Source organism: Pseudophryne corroboree, chromosome 9 (assembly GCF_028390025.1).
Source record: "Pseudophryne corroboree isolate aPseCor3 chromosome 9, aPseCor3.hap2, whole genome shotgun sequence".
Classification (NCBI taxonomy): Eukaryota; Metazoa; Chordata; class Amphibia; order Anura; family Myobatrachidae; genus Pseudophryne; species Pseudophryne corroboree.
The window spans coordinates 230,437,596-230,460,687 of record NC_086452.1 but is presented as its reverse complement, the minus strand read 5'-3'; the positions used below and the strand labels follow the sequence as shown (position 1 = coordinate 230,460,687).

The 23,092-nt window shown below is 48.8% G+C and overlaps 1 protein-coding gene across 3 annotated transcripts in view; it reads left to right on the top strand.

The window, feature by feature from the left end:
• The window catches only part of PRPF38B (pre-mRNA processing factor 38B), a 108,978-nt gene that overhangs the window by 49,604 nt on the left and 36,282 nt on the right, over positions 1-23,092 (top strand). For all 3 annotated transcript variants that reach the window (XM_063940165.1, XM_063940166.1, XM_063940167.1), the window contains exon 4: positions 1,185-1,245. In XM_063940165.1, the coding sequence (XP_063796235.1) occupies positions 1,185-1,245 (61 nt within the window). The remainder of the gene's footprint in view (positions 1-1,184; positions 1,246-23,092) is intronic.

The following is a 23,092-nucleotide window of genomic DNA, read 5'->3' as shown; positions in this document are numbered from 1 at the left end:
GGCTTTGCTCCTGGGTGTGACTTGCCAGAGAGCCGTACCTTGGCTTTGCTCCTGGGTGTGACTTGCCAGAGAGCCGTACCTTGGCTTTGCTCCTGGGTGTGACTTGCCAGAGAGCCGTACCTTGGCTTTGCTCCTGGGTGTGACTTGCCAGAGAGCCGTATCTTGGCTTTGCTCCTGGGTATGACTTGCCATATGCCAGAGAGCCGTACCTTGGCTTTGCTCCTGGGTGTGACTTGCCAGAGAGCCGTACCTTGGCTTTGCTCCTGGGTGTGACTTGCCAGAGAGCCGTACCTTGGCTTTGCTCCTGGGTGTGACTTGCCAGAGAGCCGTACCTTGGCTTTGCTCCTGGGTGGGACTTGACATATGCCAGAGAGCCGTACCTTGGCTTTGCTCCTGGGTATGACTTGCCATATGCCAGAGAGCCGTACCTTGGCTTTGCTCCTGGGTGTGACTTGCCAGAGAGCCGTACCTTGGCTTTGCTCCTGGGTGTGACTTGACATATGCCAGAGAGCCGTTCCTTAGCTTTGCTCCTGGGTGTGACTTGTCATATGCCAGAGAGCCGTTCCTGGGTATGACTTGCCAGAGAACAGTTTCTTTGCTTTGCTCCTGGGTAGTATTTGCCATGTGCCAGAGAGCCAGATATTGGTAAAAAAAAAACACGTGCTGCAGTAAAATAAGCAAGCGTCTACATTTCTGTGATTCGATGATTTTGTCTATTCCAATTGGTTTTCTCAAATCAAAGTGGTTAGCATGAGTAATGCTTACTGGTAATCTGCCAACGTGAGTAACAGTGGAATTGGTGTCCTGGGACTTGTACTGATGTCATTAATTTGTTATTAAGAATACCAAGCATGTTTTCTTTACAGAAAATCTTGATGCGTACTGATCACATTTAATGGCATTAGTAATCATCCATTCCTGTGCTGTATATGTGTTTCTAGCAAATTAGCGCAGGTCTTGATATATTTGTAGATACAAAACATGTTCCGCACCTTTTTTTATTTTTATTTTTTTTATCAGACCTGGCATTGGAAAAGTGTGGTTAAAGGGTTAATTTATTCTAACTGGGCAGACTGACTTCTACATCTGGTATTGCAATAGCCATGCTTCATTTTTCTGAACTGTTTACACATATATTTGAATCTTGCATATTACATGAATAGTGTCATATATTTTTGTTACAGATACACACAACCTCCTACGGATTTATGGGACTGGTATGAAGATTTCCTAGATGACGAAGAGGTATGTCAGCAAGGGTAATTCACTTTTCATTTGTACAGATTCCAAAACCTTGTATATCAATGTGAAAGTTGTTGTTGGTGCAGTATGACTTTGGTCGGTCTGTTTTTTTATTTTATTTTTATTTTTTTCGCAAAGAGATGAAACATAACATTTGTGTTGGTCTGAGATTCCATTAGTTATGCAAATGTACTTCTTTTGTCATTGGAATAAACACTTAAAATATATTAGTTACCCTTGACTGTTTGTTCTGACAGGAAATCAGTGAATGCAATGTTTTCATGATAAGCAAACGCAAATTGTTTTCTCCAGGATTTGAGAGTATTATTTAGAACTACCTTTTGTTTGTTTTTTGAAGAAGAGTCAAGCTGGTACACTATGCGATGTGTGACCCAGCCCGACCTCGTGTACGCTGGAGCGGTGTGCTACAGCATGCATGTAACTGTATGCAGTCGTTTGTGCTACACATCTGATAAGAATGCGAAGCCATCAAGGATACACACTATACAATGTCTTATAGTGTGTTAAATTTGTGCTCTTTAGATGGTGTAAGCTTTATGACTGGATTTTCTTCTTTTGTAATCCTTGTCTATATACAGATGTGTACTCGTACAATTAGCCTCAGTACATCATGTGACCAGAGACACCCGGCATGAGTGAGCCGCCAGGTCCTGTGACTCTGCTAGCGCAGGATGTCTCTTGCTGCTTTGCCAAAAAATGCGTGTTTGACGCAATGTGAATAGGATGCACCAAAAGAATCTGCTGATTAATTTGATATTTGACACTTGTATATCAGTGTGCATTTGTTTCTGTATGTGAAACCCAATGGAGTTTGTATGGAAAAAAGCTGTGTTAGCTGAATCGTAACACTTCATATACAAATACGCATTTTCTGGTAAAGAAGCAGAAAAGAGGGGCTGCAGCAGTAGTCTGAGGACACATCTGCATGTGTATAAACCTACGGTCATTCCACATCAGATTACCCCCCAAAAAATTAAATGTCCACCACCCATCTCAGATCTTTACAAACATTTTTTTAGTTAAGTGATGTCAAAACAACTATTTCTGCCAAATATCTTGACTGTCTTTCAATTAAATGGAAAAATCAATATTAAATGTACTACTTGCGGTTGCTTTTATCCAGTTTATTAGAAGTATCAGGGGTGTATACTAAGGATCCCTAAGGTAACTTTTTCATCTTGAATCCAAAAATCCAAACCAAATTTCTCTGACGTCCTAGTGGATGCTGGGAACTCCGTAAGGACCATGGGGAATAGACGGGCTCCGCAGGAGACTGGGCACTCTAAGAAAGAATTAGGACTACTGGTGTGCACTGGCTCCTCCCTCTATGCCCCTCCTCCAGACCCCAGTTAGAATCTGTGCCCAGCTCGAGCTGGTTGCACACTAGGGGCTCTCCTGAGCTTCTAGTAAAGAAAGTATTTATTAGGTTTTTTATTTTCAGTGAGATCTGCTGGCAACAGACTCACTGCTACGAGGGACTTAGGGGAGAGAAGCGAACCTACCTGCTTGCAGCTAGCTTGGGCTTCTAGGCTACTGGACACCATTAGCTCCAGAGGGATCGAACACAGGCCCAGCCTCGGTCGTCCGGTCCCAGAGCCGCGCCGCCGTCCCCCTTGCAGAGCCAGAAGCAAGAAGAACGTCCTGGAAATCGGCGGCTGAAGACTCCGGTCTTCATTAAGGTAGCGCACAGCACTGCAGCTGTGCGCCATTGCTCCCTATGCACACCACATACTCCGGTCACTGATGGGTGCAGGGCGCTGGGGGGGGGGGGGGGCGCCCTGGGCTGCAATTAGACTACCTTAAATTGGCAAAAAAACACATAATATAGTCTGATAAACTATATATGTGTAAAAATCCCCTGCCATAATATTAATAAAAGAGCGGGATAAGCCCGCCGAGTAGGGGGCGGGGCTATCTCCCTCGGCACACTGGCGCCATTTTCTCTTCACAGCTCCCCAGGCTCTCCCCTGCAGTTTCCAGGCTCAATAGGGTAAAAAAGAGAGGGGGGGCACTAAATTTAGGCGCAAAACTGTATATTATAGCTGCTATAGGGAAAATCACTTTGTGTAGTGTAAATCCCTGTTTATATAGCGCTGTGGTGTGTGCTGGCATACTCTCTCTCTGTCTCCCCAAAGGACTTTGTGGGGTCCTGTCCTCAGTCAGAGCATTCCCTGTGTGTGTGTGTGTGTGTGTGTGTGTGTGTGCGGTGTGTCGGTACGGCTGTGTCGACATGTTTGATGAGGAGGCTCACGTGGAGGCGGAGCAGGTGCCGATAAATGTGATGTCACCCCCTGCGGGGTCGACACCAGAGTGGATGGATATGTGGAAGGTATTAACCGACAGTGTCAACTCCTTACATAAAAGGTTCGATGACATAACAGCTGTGGGACAGCCGGCTTCTCAGCCAGTGCCTGCCCAGGCGTCTCAAAAGCCATCAGGGGCTCAAAAACGCCCGCTACCTCAGATGGCAGACACAGATGTCGACACGGAGTCTGACTCCAGTGTTGACGACGACGAGACTAATGTACATTCCACTAGGGCCATCCGTTGCATGATTACGGCTATGAAAAATGTGTTGCACATTTCTGACATAAACCCAGGTACCACAAAAAAGGGTATTATGTTTGGGGAGAAAAAGCAACCAGTGGTTTTTCCCCAATCAGATGAGTTAAATGAAGTGTGTGAAGAAGCGTGGGCTTCCCCCGATAAAAAAACTAGTGATTTCTAAAAAGTTACTAATGGCGTACCTTTTCCCGCCAGAGGACAGGGTACGTTGGGAGACATCCCCGAGGGTGGATAAAGCGCTCACACGCTTGTCAAAAAAGGTGGCACTACTGTGTCAGGATACGGCCGCCTTAAAGGAGCCTGCGGATAGAAAGCAGGAGGCTATCCTGAAGTCTGTATATACACACTCAGGTACTATACTAAGACCTGCTATTGCTTCAGCATGGATGTGCAGTGCTGCAGCAGCGTGGTCTGATTCCCTGTCTGATAACATTGATTCCCTTGACAGGGACACTATATTGCTAACCATAGAGCATATTAAAGACGCTGTCTTATATATGAGAGATGCACAGAGGGATATTTGCCGGCTGGCATCTAGAATAAATGCAATGTCCATTTCTGCCAGGAGAGTATTATGGACTCGGCAGTGGACAGGTGATGCGGATTCTAAAAGGCACATGGAGGTTTTGCCTTACAAGGGTGAGGAATTGTTTGGGGATGGTCTCTCGGACCTCGTTTCCACAGCGACAGCTGGGAAGTCGACATTTTTACCTCAGGTTCCCTCACAGCCTAAGAAAGCACCGTATTATCAGGTACAGTCCTTTCGGCCCCAGAAAGGCAAGCGGGTTAAAGGCGCGTCCTTTCTGCCCAGAGGCAGGGGTAGATGGAAAAAGCTGCACCATACAGCCAGTTCCCAAGAACAAAAATCCTCCCCTGCTTCCACTAAATCCACCGCATGACGCTGGGGCTCCACTGGTGAAGCCAGGTGCGGTGGGGGCCCGTCTCCGGAACTTCAGCGACCGGTGGGTTCACTCACAGGTGGATCCCTGGGTTCTACAAGTGGTATCTCAGGGATACAAGCTGGAATTCGAGACGTCTCTCCCTCGCCGTTACCTCAAATCAGCCTTGCCAGCTACTCCACCGGACAGGGAGGTAGTGCTGGCGGCAATTCACAAGCTGTACCTCCAGCAGGTGATAATAAAAGTTCCCCTCCAACAGGGACGGGGTTACTATTCCACAAGGTTTGTGGTACCGAAACCAGACGGTTCGGTGTGACCCATTCTAAATTTGAAAGCCTTGAACACTTATATAAGAAGGTTCAAGTTCAAAATGGGCGGTTATTGCAAGCCTGGAAGAAGGGGATTACATGGTATCACTGGACATCAAGGATGCTTACCTGCATGTCCCTATTTACCCACCTCACCAGGTGTACCTCCGTTTTGTGGTACAAGACTGCCATTACCAATTCCAGACGTTGCCGTTTGGTCTGTCCACGGCACCGAGGGTATTTACCAAGGTAATGGCCGAAATGATGATACTCCTTCGAAAGAAGGGAGTTATAATTATCCCATACTTGGACGATCTCCTTATAAAGGCGAGGTCCAGGGAGCAGTTGTTGGTCGGAGTAGCACTATCTCAGGAAGTGCTACAACAGCACGGCTGGATTCTGAATATTCCAAAGTCGCAGCTGGTTCCTACGACGCATCTGCTGTTCCTGGGTATGATTCTGGAATCAGAACAGAAGAAGGTGTTTCTCCCGGAGGAGAAGGCCAAGGAGTTGTCATCTCTGGTCAGAGACCTCCTGAAACCAAAACAGGTATCGGTGTATCACTGCACGCGAGTCCTGGGAAAGATGGTAGCTTCTTACAAGGCAATTCCATTCGGCAGGTTCCATGCAAGGATCTTTCAGTGGGATCTGTTAGACAAGTGGTCCGGATCGCATCTTCAGATGCATCGGCTGATCACCCTGTCCCCGAGGGCCAGGGTGTCTCTGCTGTGGTGGCTGCAGAGTGCTCATCTTCTCGAGGGCCGCAGATTCGGCATACAGGACTGGGTCCTGGTGACCACGGATGCAAGCCTCCGAGGTTGGGGGGCAGTCACGCAGGGAAGAAACTTCCAAGGACAATGGTCGAGTCAGGAGGCTTCCCTACACATAAATATTCTGGAACTAAGGGCCATTTACAATGCCCTAAGTCTGGCAAGACCCCTGCTTCAAAACCAGCCGGTGCTGATTCAGTCGGACAACATCACGGCAGTCGCCCATGTAAACCGACAGGGCGGCACAAGAAGCAGGATGGCGATGGCAGAAGCCACAAGGATTCTCCGATGGGCGGAAAATCACGTGATAGCACTGTCAGCAGTGTTCATTCCGGGAGTGGACAACTGGGAAGCAGACTTCCTCAGCAGGCACGACCTCCACCCGGGAGAGTGGGGACTTCATCCAGAAGTCTTCCAACTGATTGTAAACCGTTGGGAAAGGCCACAGGTGTACATGATGACGTCCCGCCTAAACAAAAAGCTAAAAAGATATTGCGCCAGGTCAAGGGACCCTCAGGCGATAGCTGTGGACGCTCTAGTGACACCGTGGGTGTACCAGTCGGTTTATGTGTTCCCTCCTCTTCCTCTCATACCAAAGGTGCTGAGGATAATAAGAAAGAGAGGAGTAAGAACTATACTCATTGTTCCGGATTGGCCAAGAAGGACTTGGTACCCGGAACTACAAGAAATGATCTCAGAGGAACCTTGGCCTCTGCCTCTCAGACTGGACCTGCTACAGCAGGGGCCCTGCCTGTTCCAAGACTTACCGCGGCTGCGTTTGACGGCATGGCGGATTAACGCCGGATACTGATGGAAAAGGGCATTCCGGTTGAAGTCATTCCTACGCTGATAAAAGCTAGGAAAGATGCGACAGCAAAGCATTATTACCGCATATGGCGAAAATATGTTGCTTGGTGTGAGGCTATGAAGGCCCCCACAGAAGAATTTCAGCTGGGTCGATTTCTGCACTTCCTACAGTCAGGAGTGACTATGGGCCTAAAATTGGGATCCATTAAAGTCCAGATTTCGGCCCTGTCTATTTTCTTTCAAAAAGAACTGGCTTCACTGTCTGAAGTTCAGACGTTTGTTAAGGGAGTGCTGCATATTCAGCCCCCTTTTGTGCCCCCAGTGGCACCTTGGGATCTCAACGTTGTGTTGGATTTCCTAAAATCACATTGGTTTGAGCCACTTCAGACCGTGGAATTAAAATATCTCACGTGAAAAGTGGTCATGCTTTTGGCCTTGGCTTCGGCTAGGCGGGTGTCAGAATTGGCGGCTTTGTCCTGTAAAAGCCCCTATCTGATCTTCCATATGGACAGAGCAGAATTGAGGACGCGTCCCCAATTCCTCCCTAAGGTGGTATCAGCGTTTCATTTGAACCAACCTATTGTGGTGCCTGCGGCTACTCGGGACTTGGAGGCCTCCAAGTTGCTGGACGTAGTCCGGGCCCTGAAAATCTGTTTCCAGGACGGCTAGAGTCAGAAAGACTGACTCGCTGTTTATCCTGCATGCACCCAACAAGCTGGGTGCTCCTGCTTCTAAGCAGACTATTGCTCGCTGGATCTGCTCCACGATTCAACTTGCACATTCTGCGGCTGGACTGCCGCATCTTAAATCAGTCAAAGGCCATTCCACGAGGAAGGTGGGCTCTCCTTGGGCGGCTGCCCGAGGGGTCTCGGCTTTACAAGTTTGCCGAGCTGCTACCTGGTCGGGATCAAACACGTTTGCAAAATTCTACAAGTTTGATACCCTGGCTGAGGAGGACCTTGAGTTTGCTCATTCGGTGCTGCAGAGTCATCCGCACTCTCCCGCCCGTTTGGGAGCTTTGGTATAATCCCCAAGGTCCTTACGGAGTTCCGAGCATCCACTAGGACGTCAGAGAAAATAAGAATTTACTCACCGGTAATTCTATTTCTCGTAGTCCGTAGTGGATGCTGGGCGCCCATCCCAAGTGCGGATTGTCTGCAATACTTGTATATAGTTATTGCCTAACTAAAGGGTTATTGTTATGAGCCATCTATTAGTGAGGCTCAGTTGTTATTCATGCTGTTAACTGGGTATAGTATCACGAGTTGTACGGTGTGATTGGTGTGGCTGGTATGAGTCTTACCTGGGATTCCAAATCCTTTCCTTATTGTGTCAGCTCTTCCAGGCACAGTTTCCCTAACTGAGGTCTGGAGGAGGGGCATAGAGGGAGGACAGTGCACACCAGTAGTCCTAATTCTTTCTTAGAGTGCCCAGTCTCCTGCGGAGCCCGTCTATTCCCCATGGTCTTTACGGAGTTCCCAGCATCCACTACGGACTACGAGAAATAGAATTACCGGTGAGTAAATTCTTATTTTCTTTATCTGCCTTACGTTTCGAAGTATGGCAAAAATGCAAGTTTCTCTAACGTCCTAAGTGGATGCTGGGGATTCCGAAAGGACCATGGGGAATAGCGGCTCCGCAGGAGACTGGGCACATCTAATGAAAGCTTTAGGACTATCTGGTGTGCACTGGCTCCTCCCCCTATGACCCTCCTCCAAGCCTCTGTTAGATCTCTGTGCCCGAACGAGAAGGGTGCACACTAGGGGCTCTCCTGAGCTTCTTAGTGAAAGTTTTAGTTTAGGTTTTTTATTTTCAGTGAGACCTGCTGGCAACAGGCTCACTGCATCGAGGGACTAAGGGGAGAAGAAGCGAACTCACCTGCGTGCAGAGTGGATTGGGCTTCTTAGGCTACTGGACATTAGCTCCAGAGGGACGATCACAGGCCCAGCTTGGATGGGTCCCAGAGCCGCGCCGCCGGCCCCCTTACAGAGCCAGAAGGCAGAAGAGGTCCGGAAAATCGGCGGCAGAAGACGTCCTGTCTTCAACAAGGTAGCGCACAGCACTGCAGCTGTGCGCCATTGCTCTCAGCACACTTCACACTCCGGTCACTGAGGGTGCAGGGCGCTGGGGGGGGGCGCCCTGAGACGCAATAAAAACACCTTGGATGGCAAAAAAATGCATCACATATAGCTCCTGGGCTATATGGATGCATTTAACCCCTGCCAGAATACATAGAAAAACGGGAGATAGGCTCCGCCCCCTTATCGGCGGCCTTATCTCCTCAGCACACTGGCGCCATTTTCCCTCACAGCTCCGTTGGAGGGAAGCTCCCTGGCTCTCCCCTGCAGTCACTACACTACAGAAAGGGTTAAAAAAGAGAGGGGGGCACAAATTAGGCGCAGTATTAACTATACAGCAGCTATAAGGGGGAAAACACTTATATAAGGTTATCCCTGTATATATATATATGTATGTATATATATATATATATATATATATATATATATATATATATATATATATATATATATATATATATATATATATATATTGTGTATATATGTATATGCAATTTTTCGCCGTTTTTTAATTCGACTAAATTCGCCAGGTGAATTCCGGAAGGTGGCTTCCGGAATTCACCATATTCAATGAAAAACGGATTTGCCAGAATCGCGGGCGAAAATCGGCTGATTTGGCGGATTTTGCCGCGATTTAAAAAAAACGGGAAAAACCCGGGGGAAAAAATGGCGTGGGGTCCCCCCTCCAAAGCATAACCAGCCTCGGGCTCTTCGAGCTGGTTCTAAAAATGCAGGGGAAAAATTGGGCAGGGATCCCCCGTATTTTTAAAACCAGCACCGGGCTCTGCGCCTGGTGCTGGTGCCAAAAATACGGGGGACAAAAAGAGTAGGGGTCCCCCGTATTTTTAACACCAGCATCGGGCTCCACTAGCTGGACAGATAATGCCACAGCCGGGGGTCACTTTTATGCCGTGCCCTGCGGCCGTGGCATTAACTACCCAACTAGTCACCCCTGGCCGGGGTACCCTGGGGGAGTGGGGACCCCTACAATCAAGGGGTCCCCCCCCCCCCAGCCACCCAAGGGCCAGGGGTGAAGCCCGAGGCTGTCCCCCCATCCAATGGGCTGCGGATGGGGGGACTGATAGCCTTTTGTGATAATAAAAAGATATTGTTTTTTCCATTAGTACTACAAGTCCCAGCAAGCCTCCCCCGCAAGCTGGTACTTGGAGAACCACAAGTACCAGCATGCGGGAGAAAAACGGGCCCGCTGGTACCTGTAGTAGTACTACTGGAAAAAAAATACCCAAATAAAAACAGGACAGTAAAACTTTTATTTCATACGCCGACACACACATACTTACCTATGTTGACACGCCGACTGCCACGGTCTCCGACGATCCGAGGTACCTGTGAAAAAATTATACTCACCTTCCAGCGTCCAGAGGTACATCCAGGTCCAGAGATAATCCACGTACTTGGCAAAACAAAAAAACGAACACCGATCCATACCGGACTAGAAAGGGGTCCAATGCTTTCACATCAGACCCCTTTCTCCCGAATGCCGGGACATCACGTGACTCCTGTCACTGAAGTCCCTTCAGCCAATCAGGAAGCGCTACTTCCGTGGCGCTCATCTGATTGGCTGTGCGCTGTCTGTGATGTGACAGCGCATCGCAAAGCCGCTCCATTACTTTCAATGGTGGGAACTTAGCGGCTAGCGGGGGGGTCAGCCGCTGACCGGCGGGTGACCTCACCGCTAGCCGCTAAGTTCCCACCATTGAATATAATGGACTGGGCTGTGCGATGCGCTGTCTGCTCAGACGCACAGAGCCAATCGGATGAGCGCAACGAAGTTGCGCTTCCTGATTGGCTATAGAGACCTTTCTGTGACAGCTGTCACTGACAGGTCTCTCTGCATTCGGGGATAGGGGTCCCATGTGTCAGCATGGGACCCCTTTCAGTCCGGCATGGAGCGGGTATTTGCGGTTTGTTATTTTCTACAAGTACGTGGATGTATCTCTGGACCATGGCTGAGGTGAGTATATTGATCTTTTTTTTCAGGTACCCCTGGATTCTACATGGAGAAGAGGACCGATGTCTGCGTGTGAACATAGGTAAGTATGTGTGTGTCGACGTAAGAAATAAAGTTTTACTTTCACGGTGTGTGTGTGTCCTGTCACGGTGTGTGTGTGTGTGTGTCTTGTCCTGCACAAGCGCAAAAAAGTCCCAGGCTCTCCCCTGCACTGCACTACAGAAACAGGGTTAAAAACAGAGAGGGGGGGCACTTATTTGGCGATATGATTACATATGTGAAAATGCTATAAGGGAAAACACTTGTATAAGGGGTTGTCCCTGTATAATTATAGCGTTTTTGGTGTGTGCTGGCAAACTCTCCCTCTGTCTCCCCAAAGGGCTAGTGGGGTCCTGTCCTCTATCAGAGCATTCCCTGTGTGTGTGCTGTGTGTCGGTACGTGTGTGGCGACATGTAGGAGGACGATGTTGGTGAGGAGGCGGAGCAAATTGCCTGTATTGGTGTCACTCTCTAGGGAGTCGACACCGGAATGGATGGCTTATTTAGGAATTACGTGATAATGTCAACACGATGCAAGGTCGGTTGACGACATGAGACGGCCGGCAAACAAATTAGTACCTGTCCAGGCGTCTCAGACACCGTCAGGGGCTTGTAAAAACGCCCATTTACCTCAGTTGGTCGACACAGACACGGACACTGACTTCAGTGTCGACGGTGAAGAAACAAACGTATTTTCCTTTAGGGCCACACGTTACATGTTAAGGGCAATGAAGGAGGTGTTACATATTTCTGATACTACAAGTACCACAAATAAGGGTATTATGTAGGGTGGGAATAATCTACTTGTAGTTTTTCCTGAATCAGATAAATTAAAGTGTGTGATGATACGTGGGTTTCCTCCGATAGAAAATTATTGGAGGTATACCCTTTCCCGCCAGAAGTGAGGGCGAGTTGGGAAACACACCTTAGGGTGGATAAGGCGCTCACACGCTTATAAAAACAAGTGGCGTTACCGTCTCCAGATACGGCCGCCCTCAAGGAGCCAGCTGATAGGAAGCTGAAAAATATCCAAAAAAGTATATACACACATACTGGTGTTATACTACGACCAGCAATCGCCTCAGCCTGGATGTGCAGCGCTGGGGGGGCTTGGTCGGATTTCCTGACTGAAAATATTGATACCCTTGACAGGAACAATATTTTATTGACTATAGAGCATTTTAAGGATGCATTTCTATATATGCGAGATGCGCAGAGGGATATTTGCATTCTGGCATCAAGAGTAGATGTGATGTCCATATCTGCCAGACGATGTTTATAGACACGACAGTGGTCAGGTGATGCAGATTCCAGACGGCACATGGAAGTATTGCCGTATAAAGGGGCGGTCCATCGGACCTGGTGGCCATGGCAACAGCTGGAAAATCCACTTTTGTTACCCCAAGTCACATCTCAGCAGAAAAGGACACAGTCTTTTCAGTCTCAGTCCTTTCGTACCCATAAAGGCAGGCGGGCAAAAGGCCAGTCATATCTGCCCAGGGTTAGAGGAAAGGGAAGAAGAATGCAGCAGGCAGCCCATTCCCAGGAACAGAAGTCCTCCACAGCTTCTGCCAAGTCCGCAGCATGACGCTGGGGCCATACAAGCGGACTCAGGTGCGGTGGGGGGTCATCTCAAGAGTTTCAGCACGCAGTGGGCTCACTCGCAAGTGGACTCCTGGATCCTACACGTAGTATCCCAGGTGTACATTGGAAATTCGAGACGTCTTCCCCTCACAAGTTCCTGAAGTCTGCTTTACCAACGTCTCCCTCCGACAGGGAGGCAGTATTGGGAAAAAATTCACAGGCTGTATTCCCAGCAGGTGATAATCAAAGTACCCCTCCTACAACAAGGGAAGGGGTATTATTCCACACTATATTGTGGTACTGAAGCCAAACGGCTCGGTGAGATCTAAAAGATTTGAACAATTACATACAAGGGTTCAAATCAAGATGGAGTCACTCAGAGCAGTGATAGCGAACCAGGACGATATGGTGTCACTGGATATCAGGGACGCTTACCTACATGTCCAAATTTTGCCCTTCTCACCAAGGGTATCTCAGGTTCGTGGTACAGAACTGTCACTATCAGTTCAGACGCTGCCGTTTGGATTGTCCACGGCACCCCGGGTCTTTACCATGGTAATGGCCGAAATGATGATTCTTCCTAAAAGAAATATGGACGCTTTCCTGATAAGGGCAAGGTCCAGAGAACAGTTGGCGGTCGGAGTAGCACTATCTCAAGTAGTTCTACGACAGCACGAGTGGATTCTAAATATTCCAAAATCGCAGCTTTCTCCGACGACACGTCTAATGTTCCTAGGAATGATTCTGGACACAGTCCAGAAAAGGATGTTTTCTCCCGGAGAAGAAGGCCAGGGAGTTATCCGAGCTAGTCAGGAACCTCCTAAAACCAGGAAAAGTATCAGTGCATCATTGCACAAGGGTCCTGTGAAAAATGGTGGTTTCTTACAAAGCGATCCCATTCGGTAGATTTCACGCAAGAACCTTTCAGTGGAATCTGCTGGGAAAATGGTCCGGATCGCATCTTCAGATGCATCAGCGGATAACCCTGTCTCCAAGGACAAGGGTGTTTTCTTCTGCGGTGGCTGCAGAGTGCTCATCTATGAAAGGGCCGCAGATTCGACATTCAGGACTGGGTCCTGGTGACCACGGATGCCAGCCTGAGTGGCTGGGGAGCAGTCACACAAGGAAAAAATTTCCAGGGAGTGTGATCAAGTCTGGAGACTTCTCTCCACATAAATATACTGGAGCTAAGGGCAATTTACAAGGCTCTAAGCTTAGCAAGACCTCTGCTTCAAGGTCAGCCGGTATTGATCCAGTGGGACAACATCACGGCAGTCGCCCACGTAAACAGACAGGGCGGCACATGAAGCAGGAGGGAAATGGCAGAAACTGCAAGGATTCTTCGCTGGGCGAAAAATCATGTGATAACACTCAGCAGTGTTAATTCCGGGAGTGGAAAACTGGGAAGCAGACTTCCTCAGCAGGCATAACCTCCACCCGGGAGAGTGGGGACTTCAGCGGGAAGTCTTCCACATGATTGTAAACCGTTGGGAAAAACCAAAGGTGGACATGATGGCGTCCCGCCTGAACAAAAAACTAGACAGATATTGCGCCAGGTCAAGGGACCCTCAGGCAATAGCGGTGGACGCTCTGGTAACACTGTGGGTGTACCAGTCAGGGTATGTGTTCCCTCCTATGCATCTCATACCAAAAGTACTGAGAATCATAAGAAGGAGATGAGTAAGAACGATACTCGTGGTTCCGGATGGGTCAAGAAGGACTTGGTACCCGGAACTTCAAGAGATGATCACGGAAGAACCGTGGCCTCTACCTTTAAGAGAGGACCTGCTCCAGCAGGGGCCTTGTCTGTTCCAAGACTTACCGCGGCTGCGTTTGACGGCATGGCAGTTGAACGCCGGATCCTGAAAGGGCATTCCAGATGAAGTCATCCCTACCCTGGTCGAAGCCAGGAAGGATGTAACCGCAAAACATTTTCACCGCATTTGGCGAAAATATGTTGCGTGGTGTGAGGCCAAGAAGGTCCCTACAGAGGAATTCCAACTGGGTCGTTCCTACATTTCCTGAAAACAGGACTGTCTATGGGCCTAAAATTAGGGTCCATTAAGGTTCAAATTTCGACCCTGTCGAATTTCTTCCAGAAAGAACTGGCTTCAGTGCCTGAAGTTCAGACGTTTTGTAAAAGGGGTACTGCATATACAGCCTCCTTTTGTGCCCCCAGTGGCACCTTGGGATCTCAATGTTTTGAGTTTCCTAAAGTCACATTGGTTTGATCCACTCACCACTGTGGAATTAAAATATTTCACATGGAAGGTGAAGATTCTATTAGCCCTGGCTTCAGCCAGGCGTGTGTCAGAATGGGCGGCTTTATCATCTAAAAGCCCTTACTTAATTTCTCTATCGTCCTAGTGGATGCTGGGGTTCCTGAAAGGACCATGGGGAATAGCGGCTCCGCAGGAGACAGGGCACAAAAGTAAAGCTTTCCGATCAGGTGGTGTGCACTGGCTCCTCCCCCTATGACCCTCCTCCAAGCCAGTTAGATTTTTGTGCCCGGCCGAGAAGGGTGCAATCTAGGTGGCTCTCCTAAAGAGCTGCTTAGAAAAGTTTAGCTTAGGTTTTTTATTTTACAGTGAGTCCTGCTGGCAACAGGATCACTGCAACGAGGGACTTAGGGGAGAAGAAGTGAACTCACCTGCGTGCAGGATGGATTGGCTTCTTGGCTACTGGACATCAGCTCCAGAGGGACGATCACAGGTACAGCCTGGATGGTCACCGGAGCCTTGCCGCCGGCCCCCTTGCAGATGCTGAAGTAAGAAGAGGTCCAGAATCGGCGGCAGAAGACTCCTCAGTCTTCTAAAGGTAGCGCACAGCACTGCAGCTGTGCGCCATTTTCCTCTCAGCACACTTCACACGGCAGTCACTGAGGGTGCAGGGCGCTGGGAGGGGGGCGCCCTGGGAGGCAAATGAATACCTATTTTGGCTAAAATACCTCACATATAGCCTCCGGAGGCTATATGGAGATATTTAACCCCTGCCAGAATCCGTTAAGAGCGGGAGACGAGGCCGCCGAAAAAGGGGCGGGGCCTATCTCCTCAGCACACCGCGCCATTTTCCCTCACAGAAAGGCTGGAGGGAAGGCTCCCAGGCTCTCCCCTGCACTGCACTACAGAAACAGGGTTAAAACAGAGAGGGGGGGCACTAAATTGGCGTTAGAAATATATAAAAAAGATGCTATAAGGGAAAACACTTATATAAGGTTGTCCCTATATAATTATAGCGTTTTTGGTGTGTGCTGGTAAACTCTCCCTCTGTCTCTCCAAAGGGCTAGTGGGTCCTGTCCTCTATCAGAGCATTCCCTGTGTGTGTGCTGTGTGTCGGTACGTGTGTGTCGACATGTATGAGGACGATGTTGGTGAGGAGGCGGAGCAATTGCCTGTAATGGTGATGTCACTCTCTAGGGAGTCGACACCGGAATGGATGGCTTATTTAGGGAATTACGTGATAATGTCAACACGCTGCAAGGTCGGTTGACGACATGAGACGGCCGACAAACAATTAGTACCGGTCCAGACGTCTCAAAAACACCGTCAGGGGTTTTAAAACGCCCGTTTACTTTAGTCGGTCGACACAGACACAGACAGGGACACTGAATCCAGTGTCGACGGTGAATAAACAAACGTATTCCTTATTAGGGCCACACGTTAAAGGCAATGAAGGAGGTGTTTCATATTTCTGATACTACAAGTACCACAAAAGAGGGTATTATGTGGGATGTGAAAAAACTACCGTAGTTTTTCCTGAATCAGATAAATTAAATGAAGTGTGTGATGATGCGTGGGTTCCCCCCGATAGAAAATTATGGGCGGTATACCCTTTCCCGCCAGAAGTTAGGGCGCGTTGGGAAACACCCCTTAGGGTGGATAAGGCGCTCACACGCTTATCAAAACAAGTGGCGGTACCGTCTATAGATAGGGCCGTCCTCAAGGACCAGCTGACAGGAGGCTGGAAAATATCATAAAAAGTATATACACACATACTGGTGTTATACTGCGACCAGCGATCGCCTCAGCCTGGATGTGCAGAGCTGGGGTGGCTTGGTCGGATTCCCTGACTAAAAATATTGATACCCTTGACAGGGACAGTATTTTATTGACTATAGAGCATTTAAAGGATGCATTTCTATATATGCGAGATGCACAGAGGGATATTTGCACTCTGGCATCAAGAGTAAATGCGATGTCCATATCTGCCAGAAGATGTTATGGACACGACAGTGGTCAGGTGATGCAGATTCCAAACGGCACAAAGGTGTATTGCCGTATAAAGGAAGAGGAGTTATTTGGGGTCGGTCCATCGGACCTGGTGGCCACGGCAACTGCTGGAAAATCCGCCGTTTTTACCCTAAGTCACATCTCTGCAGAAAAAGACACCGTCTTTTCAGCCTCAGTCCTTTCGTCCCTATAAGATCATATCTGCCCAGGGATAGAGGAAAGGGAAGAAGACTGCAGCAGGCAGCCCATTCCCAGGAACAGAAGCGTTCCACCGCTTCTGACAAGTTCTCAGCATGGCGCTGAGACCGTACAGGACCCCTGGATCCTACAAGTAGTATCCCAGGGGTACAGATTGGAATGTCGAGACGTTTCCCCTTCGCAGGCTCCTGAAGTCTGCTTTACCAAGGTCTCCCTCCGACAAGGAGGCAGTATGGGAAAAAATTCACAAGCTGTATTCCCAGCAGGTGATAATTAAATTACCCCTCCTACTACAAGAAAAGGGGTATTATTCCACACTATATTGTGGTACTGAAGCCAGAAGGCTAGGTGAGACTTATTCTAAAAAAATTTTTTGAACACTTACAAAGGTTCAAATCAAGATGGAGTCACTCAGAGCAGTGATAACGAACCAGGAAGAAGGGGACCTATATAGTGTCCCGGGACATCAGGGATGCTTACCTCTATGTCCCAAATTTGCCCTTCTCACTAAGGGTACCTCAGGTTCGTGGTGCAGAACTGTCACTATCAGTTTCAGACGCTGCCGTTTGGATTGTCCACGGCACCCCGGGTCTTTACCAAGGTAATGGCCGAAATGATGATTCTTCTTCGAAGAAAAGGCGTCTTAATTATCCCTTACTTGGACGATCTCCTGATAAGGGCATAGTCCAGGGAACAGTTGGAGGTCGGAGTAGCACTATCTCGGATACTGCTACAACAGCACGGGTGGATTCTAAATATTCCAAAATCGCAGCTGATTCCGACGACACGTCTGCTGTGCCTAGGGATGATTCTGGACACAGTTCAGAAAAAGATGTTTCTCCCGGAAGAGAAAGCCAGGGAGTTATCCGAGCTAGTCAGGAACCTCCTAAAAACGGTGCATCATTGCACAAGGGTCCTGGTAAAAATGGTGGCTTCCTACGAAGCAATTCCATTCGGCAGATTTCACGCAAGAACTTTTCAGTGGGATCTGCTGGACAAATGGTCCGGATCGCATCTTCAGATGCATCAGCGGATAACCCTATATCCAAGGACAAGGGTGTCTCTCCTGTGGTGGTTATAGAGTGCTCATCTCCTAGAGGGCCGCAGATTCGGCATTCAGGTTTGGATGCTGGTGACCACGGAGCCCAGCCCGAGAGGCTGGGGAGCAGTCACACAAGAAAAAAATTTCCAGGGAGTGTGATCAAGTCTGGAGACTTTTCTCCACATAAATATACTGGAGCTAATTTATAATGCTCTAAGCTTAGCAAGACCTCTGCTTCAAGGTCAGCCGGTATTGATCCAGTGGGAAAAACATCACGGCAGTCGCCCACGTAAACAGACAGGGCGACACAAGAAGCAGGAGGGCAATGGCAAAAACTGCAAGGACTTTTCGCTGGGCGGAAAATCATGTGATAGCACTGTCAGCAGTGTTTCATCCCGGGAATGGAAACTGGGAAGCAGACTTCCTCAGCAGGCACGACCTCCACCCGGGAGAGTGGAAACTTCATCGGGAAGTTTTTTCCACATGATTGTAAACCGTTGGGAAATACCAAAGGTGGACATGATGGCGTCCCGTCTGAACAAAAAACGGGACAGGTATTGCGCCAGGTCAAGAGACCCTCAGGCAATAGCTGTGGACGTTCTGGTAACACCGTGGGTGTACCAGTCGGTGTATGTGTTCCCTCCTCTGCTTCTCATACCTAAGGTGCTGAGAATTATAAGACGTAGAGGAGTAAGAACTATACTCATGGCTCCGGATTGGCCAAGAAGGACTTGGTACCCGGAACTTCAAGAGATGCTTACAGAGGTCTTATGGCCTCTGCCGCTAAGAAGGGACTTGCTTCAGCAAGTACCATGTCTGTTCCAAGACTTACCGCAGCTGCGTTTGTCGGCATGGCGGTGGAAAGCCGGATCCTAAGGGAAAAAGGCATTCCGGAAGAGGTCATTCCTACCCTGGTCAAAGCCAGAAAGGAGGTGACCGCACAACATTATCACCACATGTGGCGAAAATATGTTGCGTGGTGTGAGGCCAGGAAGGCCCCACGAAGAAATTTCAACTCGGTCGATTCCTGCATTTCCTGCAAACAGGAGTGTCTATGGGCCTCAAATTGGGGTCCATTAAGGTTCAAATTTCGGCCCTGTCGATTTTCTTCCAGAAAGAATTGGCTTCAGTTCCTGCATATACAACCCCCTTTTGTGCCTCCAGTGGCACTGTGGGATCTCAACGTAGTTCTGGGATTCCTCAAATCACATTGGTTTAAAACCAGTCAAATCTGTGGATTTGAAGCATCTCACATGAAAAGTGACCATGCTCTTGGCCCTGGCCTGGACCAGGCGAGTGTCAAATTGGTGGTTTTTTCTCAAAAAAAGCCCATATCTGTTTGTCCATTCGGACAGGGCAGAGCTGCGGACTCGTCCCCAGTTCTCTCCCTAAGGTGGTGTCAGTGTTTCACCTGAACCAGCTTATTGTGGTGCCTTGCACCTACTAGGGACTTGGAGGACTCCAAGTTGCTAGATGTTGTCAGGGCCCTGAAAATATGTTCCAGGACGGCTGGAGTCAGGAAAACTGACTTGCTGTTATCCTGTATGCACCCAACAAACTGGGTGCTCTTGCTTCTAAGCAGACTATTGCTAGTTGGATGTGTAATACAATTCAGCTTGCACATTCTGTGGCAGGCCTGCCACAGCCAAAATATGTAAATACCCATTCCACAAGGAAGGTGGGCTCATCTTGGGCGGCTGCCCGAGGGGTCTCGGCTTTACAACTTTGCCGAGCAGCTACTTGGTCAGGGGCAAACACGTTTGCTAAATTCTACAAATTTGATACCCTGGCTAAGGAGGACCTGGAGTTCTCTCATTCGGTGCTGCAGAGTCATCCGCACTCTCCCGCCCGTTTGGGAGCTTTGGTATAATCCCCATGGTCCTTTCAGGAACCCCAGCATCCACTAGGACGATAGAGAAAATAAGAATTTACTTACCGATAATTCTATTTCTCGGAGTCCGTAGTGGATGCTGGGCGCCCATCCCAAGTGCGGATTATCTGCAATACTTGTACATAGTTACAAAAATCGGGTTATTATTGTTGTGAGCCATCTTTTCAGAGGCTCCGCTGTTATCATACTGTTAACTGGGTTTAGATCACAAGTTGTACGGTGTGATTGGTGTGGCTGGTATGAGTCTTACCCGGGATTCAAAATTCCTCCCTTATTGTGTACGCTCGTCCGGGCACAGTACCTAACTGGCTTGGAGGAGGGTCATAGGGGGAGGAGCCAGTGCACACCACCTGATCGGAAAGCTTTACTTTTGTGCCCTGTCTCCTGCGGAGCCGCTATTCCCCATGGTCCTTTCAGGAACCCCAGCATCCACTACGGACTCCGAGAAATAGAATTATCGGTAAGTAAATTCTTATTTTTTCATTCTGACAGGGCAGAATTGAGGACTCGTCCTCAATTTCTCCTTAAGGTGTTTTCTGTTTTTCACATGAACCAACCTATTGTGGTACCTGCGGCTACTAGGGACTTGGAGGACTCCAAGTTACTTGACGTCGTCAGGGCCCTGAAAATATGTTTCCAGGACGACTGGAGTCAGAAAATCTGACTCGCTGTTTAGCCTGTATGCACCCAACAAGATGGGTGTTCCTGCTTCTAAGCAGACGATTGCTCGCTGGATTTGTAGTACAATTCAGCTTGCACATTCTGTGGCAGGCTTGCCACAGCCAAAATCAGTAAAAGCCCATTCCACAAGGAAGTGGGCTCATCTTGGGCGGCTGCCCGAGGGGTCTCGGCTTTACAACTTTGCCGAGCTGCTACTTGGTCAGGGGCACACCCTGACTGAGGAGGACCTGGAGTTCTCTCATTCGGTGCTGCAGAGTCATCCGCACTCTCCCGCCCGTTTGGGAGCTTTGGTATAATCCCCATGGTCCTGACGGAGTCCCCAGCATCCACTTAGGACGTTAGAGAAAATAAGAATTTACTTACCGATAATTCTATTTTTCGTAGTCCGTAGTGGATGCTGGGCGCCCATCCCAAGTGCGGATTGTCTGCAATACTTGTACATAGTTATTGTTACAAAAATCGGGTTATTCTTGTTGTGAGCCATCTTTTCAGAGGCTCCTTCGTTGTTATCATACTGTTAACTGGGTTCAGATCACAGGTTGTACGGTGTGATTGGTGTGGCTGGTATGAGTCTTACCCGGGATTCAATATCCTTCCTTATTATGCACGCTCGTCCGGGCACAGTATCCTAACTGAGGCTTGGAGGAGGGTCATAGGGGGAGGAGCCAGTGCACACCACCTGATCCTAAAGCTTTTATTATTGTGCCCTGTCTCCTGCGGAGCCGCTAAACCCCCATGGTCCTGACGGAGTCCCCAGCATCCACTACGGACTACGAGAAATAGAATTATCGGTAAGTAAATTCTTATTTTTTCCCGAATCAGATGAATTAAATGAGGTGTGTGATGAAGCGTGGGTTTCCCCCGATAAAAAACTGCTAATTTCTAAAAAGTTATTGGCATTATACCCTTTCCCGCCAGAGGTTAGGGCGCGTTGGGAAACACCCCCTAGGGTAGATAAGGCGCTCACACGCTTATCAAAACAAGTGACGTTACAGTCTCCTGATACGGCCGCCCTCAAGGAACCAGCTGATAGGAAGCTGGATAAATATCCTTAAAAGTATATACACACATACTGGTATTATACTGCGACCAGCAATCGCCTCAGCCTGGATGTGCAGTGCTGGGGTGGCTTGGTCGGATTCCCTGACTGAAAATATTGATACCCTGGACAGGGACAATATATTATTGACTATAGAGCATTTAAAGGATGCATTTCTATATATGCGAGATGCACAGAGGGATATTTGCACTCTGGCATCAAGAGTAAGTGCGATGTCCATTTCTGCCAGAAGAGGATTATGGACACGACAGTGGTCAGGGGATGCGGATTCCAAACGGCATATGGAAGTATTGCCGTATAAAGGGGAGGAGTTATTTGGGGTCGGTCTATCGGACCTGGTGGCAACGGCTGGGAAATCCACCTTTTTACCCCAAGTCACCTCACAGCAGAAAAAGATACCGTCTTTTCAGGCTCAGTCCTTTCGTCCCCATAAGGGCAAGCGGGCAAAAGGCCACTCATATCTGCCCCGGGGCATAGGAAGGGGAAAAAGACTGCAGCAGACAGCCTCTTCCCACGAACAGAAGCCCTCCCCCGCTTCTGCCAAGTCCTCAGCATGACGCTGGGGCCTTACAAGCGGACTCAGGCACGGTGGGGGCCCGTCTCAAGAATTTCAGCGCGCAGTGGGCTCACTCGCAAGTGGACCCCTGGATCCTGCAGGTAGTATCTCAGGGGTACAAATTGGAATTCGAGACGTCTCCCTCTTGCCGGTTCCTGAAGTCTGCTTTACCAACGTCTCCCCCCGACAGGGAGGCGGTATTGGAAGCCATTCACAAGCTGTATTCCCAGCAGGTGATAATCAAGGTACCCCTCCTACAACAGGGAAAGGGGTATTATTCCACGCTGTTTGTGGTACCGAAGCCGGACGGCTCGGTGAGACCCATTTTAAATCTGAAATCCTTGAACACTTACATAAAAAGGTTCAAGTTCAAGATGGAGTCACTCAGAGCAGTGATAGCGAACCTGGAAGAAGGGGACTATATGGTGTCGCTGGACATCAAAGATGCTTACCTCCATGTCCCAATTTGCCCTTTTCACCAAGGGTACCTCAGGTTTGTGGTACAGAACTGTCACTATCCGTTTCAGACGCTGCCGTTTGGATTGTCCACGGCACCCCGGGTCTTTACCAAGGTAATGGCCGAAATTATGATTCTTCTTCGAAGAAAAGGTGTCTTAATTATCCCTTACTTGGATGATCTCCTGATAAGGGCAAGGTCCAGAGAACAGTTAGAGGTCGGAGTAGCACTATCTCAAGTAGTACTACGACAGCACGGATGGATTCTGAATATTCCAAAATCGCAGCTGATTCCGACGACACGTCTGCTGTTCCTAGGGATGATTCTGGACACACTACAGAAAAAGGTGTTTCTCCCGTAAGAGAGAGCCAGGGAGTTATCCGATCTAGTCAGGAACCTCCTAAGACCAGGGCAAGTGTCAGTACATCAATGCACAAGGGTCCTGGGAAAGATGGTGGCTTCTTACGAAGCGATTCCATTCGGCAGATTCCACGCAAGAATTTTTCAGTGGGATCTGCTGGACAAATGGTCCGGATCGCATCTTCAAATGCAGCAGCGGATAACCCTGTCTCCAAGGACAAGGGTGTCTCTCCTGTGGTGGTTACAGAGTGCTCATCTCCTAGAGGGCCGCAGATTCGGCATTCAGGATTGGGTCCTGGTGACCACGGATGCCAGCCTGAGAGGCTGGGGAGC